We start from the raw sequence: 3,347 nt of genomic DNA, 5'->3' as shown, positions 1-3,347 counted from the left end.
GCCCGAGGGGTCCGGCGACACCCCACAAGTTTCCAGTCTCCCCCTCCCCCGGGTCGGCCCTGAAATCGGTTTCAACCACCCCACAAAAAAGTGCGGTTTCGTACTCCTCAACAAAGTCAGTTTCACACGCCCTGCGAGAGCGGGAGGGCTTGGGGGAGGGGGTGCGCAGGGGCGGCCGTTTCACACCTCGCCCCTGGTTGGCAAACAAAGCGGGGGTTCCTCCGCGCCTGGAGCTGGGTCTCCCTCGACCTCGGAACCCCCTCCTCCTCGCAGCCTCCGTGGTTTCCGCGGGGCCGCCCCCAGCCTGGGAGCTCCGCACCGCAGCCGGAGGGGCCCCGCGCTCTGTCCGCGGGACGGAGACTCGCCCCGGTCCCTTCTCCGGGGGTTGGGGAGGGGCAGGCAGGTGACTCTCCACCCCCGTTGTGGAGTGGAGGCCCCTGGGACCCTGCGGGGGAAACCCTGGTTTGGGGGACCCCCCACCCCCCTTTCAGCAAGAGGCAAAGACTATGTTTTCAGAGTTACTTAAAAATAATTCCCGGATACTTCGTGACAATTAAACAATCTAGGATTGGTGTTTTTTTCCTTTTTTCTTTTTTTTTTTTTTGGCGTGTGAGGGCAGGAGGTTAAGGGTGGAGGGGAGCTTTGTAAGTAGGTCCCTGTGTAGGGCACTCCCCCCAAACTCCCTCGTTTGCCTTTTTATCGAAGAGGTTTTTTTTTTGTTTTTTTTTTGCTTTGAGTTTGGGGTGACCTGGTTTTCAGCACGCTGTGACAGCTGCTGGGGGTGGGGGTCACCGAATTTCCCCTGGGATGAAGTCGAGGCCACCCTCCCCCTTCCCTGGCGGAGAGGGGTGGGGGGGAGGTGGAAAGGAGAGATTGTGGTGGGCAGAGGGGCGGGCCTGGCCCCCTGGGGAGGGACCACTCCCACCCTGCAGCCTGTGTGAAATCTGCAGTCTGATTCCCTGGTGGTCTTGGAGGGAGTTTAGAGAGTGTGTGTTTGCAGACTGCCCACCCCCATGGGTCAAACTCCCTGAGGGCTCTGGGGAGAGGTCTCCTGGGGCCCAAATCTGGAGTCCCGCCTGCCCTGCCCCCACCCCCTGGTCGGGAAGGGGCTCTTTCTGGGAAGACCCAAGCCCTCAGGGCAGTTAGAAGAGCTTTTTAAATAGCTCCCCCACTCCCCATCTGTCCGCCTCTGTCATGGTCACTCAGACCTCTTCCTCCCCTGTTTTTCTGTGCGTCTGTCTCCTCCCCTTCTGTAGGGCTGTCTCTAGGCCTGAGGTGCCCACCCTGGCCCCTGGAGAATGAACCAGCCGCAGAGGATGGCGCCCGTGGGCACAGACAAGGAGCTCAGTGATCTCCTGGACTTCAGCATGGTAAGCGGGGGCCCTTCCTGGGCGCCGCCTCTGCCTCGGCGTGGGCTGCTGGGAAGGAGGCTTCGGCCAGGAGTACCGCACTCGTCAAGAGCTGGGCCTGAGTGGGGTGGGCGGAGGGGGCTGGCTGGGGGAATTGGGGTGGGGGTGTGGGGAAGCAGTGGCCTTGGTCTTCCGATCTGGAGAATGGGTGTGATCAGGGTTATTTATTCCAGCGTAGACTCAAAAAGAAAAAGGTGCCCTGCATGAGATGACCGGTATGGGGACCCTTTCGAGGGAGGCAGAGGACACAGACATTGGAAGTCTAAGACCTCGGTTATTTGGCCCCGTGGCAGCTAGTGCGATGGTCAGGAGCTGGGGGCCGGAGCAGGAGGGGGCGGGCGCGCAGGAGGGGATCTGGAGAGTGTGGGGGTCCCTGGGTAGCAGGGGCTGCCGCTGTCACTGCTGTGCTGGCAGGGCGGCAGAGCCTTCCTCACGCTTCCCAGGCCCGTGCGGTGTCCCGTAGCGTCCGCACACGCCTGGGTGGACGGTGCTTCCCAGGGTGGGGGGCTGGCTTCCCGCCACACACGGCTCAGCGCACCCCCTGAGGCTGGGAGCCGGAGCTCCCTCGGGTGGCTGGAGCGCATCCTGAAGGACCAGGGGCCTCTGTGTGCCCGTCTGTGCAGTGGACCCCCTGTCACAGGTGACCTCCAAAACCCTGCGCCCCGCGTGCACACGATTCCTGTGTCCTGCTCCCGCGCCCCCCGCCGAGCGCCGTGTTGATTTGAAACGTTGGGGGAGGGTGCTTTCGGTCTGAATTTACCCCTCTGCCAGGACAAGGCCCAGGCCACTGAGGCCTGTCGAAAACAAAAGTCCCCAAACCGAAACGACACCAGCCATCCTGTGGAAAAACACAGCCCACGGGACAGAGGGGCTCTGGCTCCGGAAGGGCCATTCTGGTATTTTTGAGCCATTTTTAAGCCCCGTTTTATTTTTGCTTTCCTGGCTGAGTACCCCGGGGTGCAGTTCAGTTGTTTTTTTTGTTAAACTGACAAGTCACAGACTATTGGGCTGGAACCGGCGGGGGCGGAGGTGGGCACAGCTTTGGACCTGTGGCCGCTTCGCCTCTTCTGCCTAAGAGCCTTGAACGCTGCTTCCCCTGCCCCGTGTGTCTGGTGGGTCCGAACATCTCTCTCACATATACCCCTTCCTGCTCACAGCCCACCCCACAGGTGAGGAAATTGAGGCTGAGGGTTAAGGTGGCCTGTGCGTCCCCTGGAGGAAATGGAGCTGGATTTCCATNGCGCCCCGGGCCGGAGCCGCGCTCCCCGAGCAGGCTGGTGAGGGGCCGGGGGACTGGTGACGTGGCTGGCTGCCCAGAGGGGTGATGGCACTTGCAGGGGCTCCCGTGGGCCCACGATGCCCTTGCCCGATGGGGTTTGTGCCTCCCACGTGCTCAGGACCTTGAGTCCATTTCACAGAAGAGAAGATGGGCTCTAGGGTCCAGGGGGGCTTGTCAGGGCTGACGTGGTCCACTGCCCCGGCGGCAAGTGCCACATGCGCAGCGCCTCTGGTGCCTTAGAGGACGAAACCGACACGTGCGCGGCACCCCGTGTCCCCTCAGGGGCTCGGTGGGTTCTGGCCTTGGCTCAGGCCAGCCCCTCCCTCCGTGCAGGCCTCAGTTTACCCAGTGGGACATGGCTCTTCTGAGAGAACAGGACCCTGGGGAGGCTGGGCCAGTTGAATGAGCACAGCCACGCCCCCCAGGAGTGGGGCTCAGACCCACCAAGAATCTGCTTCCCGCCGGGCTCCACGCCTCCCGTGAGCCTCTGCTCCCGTGCCTGCCAGGGCCCAGTGAGCACATGGCCTCTGGTTCCCTCCTGCAGAATGGGGTGTGGGGACGGGACCCGACTTCCTGGGGCCCTTGCCCGGCTGCCCCGAGAGTCCTCCTGCCCAGGGGCCCCTGCCCTGACCCCCTGGCTGGCGGGGGAGGTGGGAAGC

General features: G+C 62.9%; 1 protein-coding gene across 1 annotated transcript in view; it reads left to right on the top strand.

Moving 5' to 3' along the window:
- Positions 1–914: 914 nt before the first annotated feature.
- The window catches only part of TCF3 (transcription factor 3), a 24,396-nt gene continuing 21,963 nt past the window's right edge, over positions 915–3,347 (top strand). The window contains 1 exon segment of the mRNA XM_077760664.1: positions 915–1,370. Coding sequence (XP_077616790.1) covers positions 1,299–1,370 — 72 coding nt within the window. The 5' untranslated portion in view covers positions 915–1,298.

The sequence above is a fragment of the Crocuta crocuta genome, unplaced genomic scaffold (assembly GCF_008692635.1).
Source record: "Crocuta crocuta isolate KB4526 unplaced genomic scaffold, BGI_CrCroc_1.0 scaffold443, whole genome shotgun sequence".
Classification (NCBI taxonomy): domain Eukaryota; kingdom Metazoa; phylum Chordata; class Mammalia; order Carnivora; family Hyaenidae; genus Crocuta; species Crocuta crocuta.
Note: the sequence above shows the minus strand (reverse complement) of the source record. Positions and strands in the feature narration are given on the sequence as shown.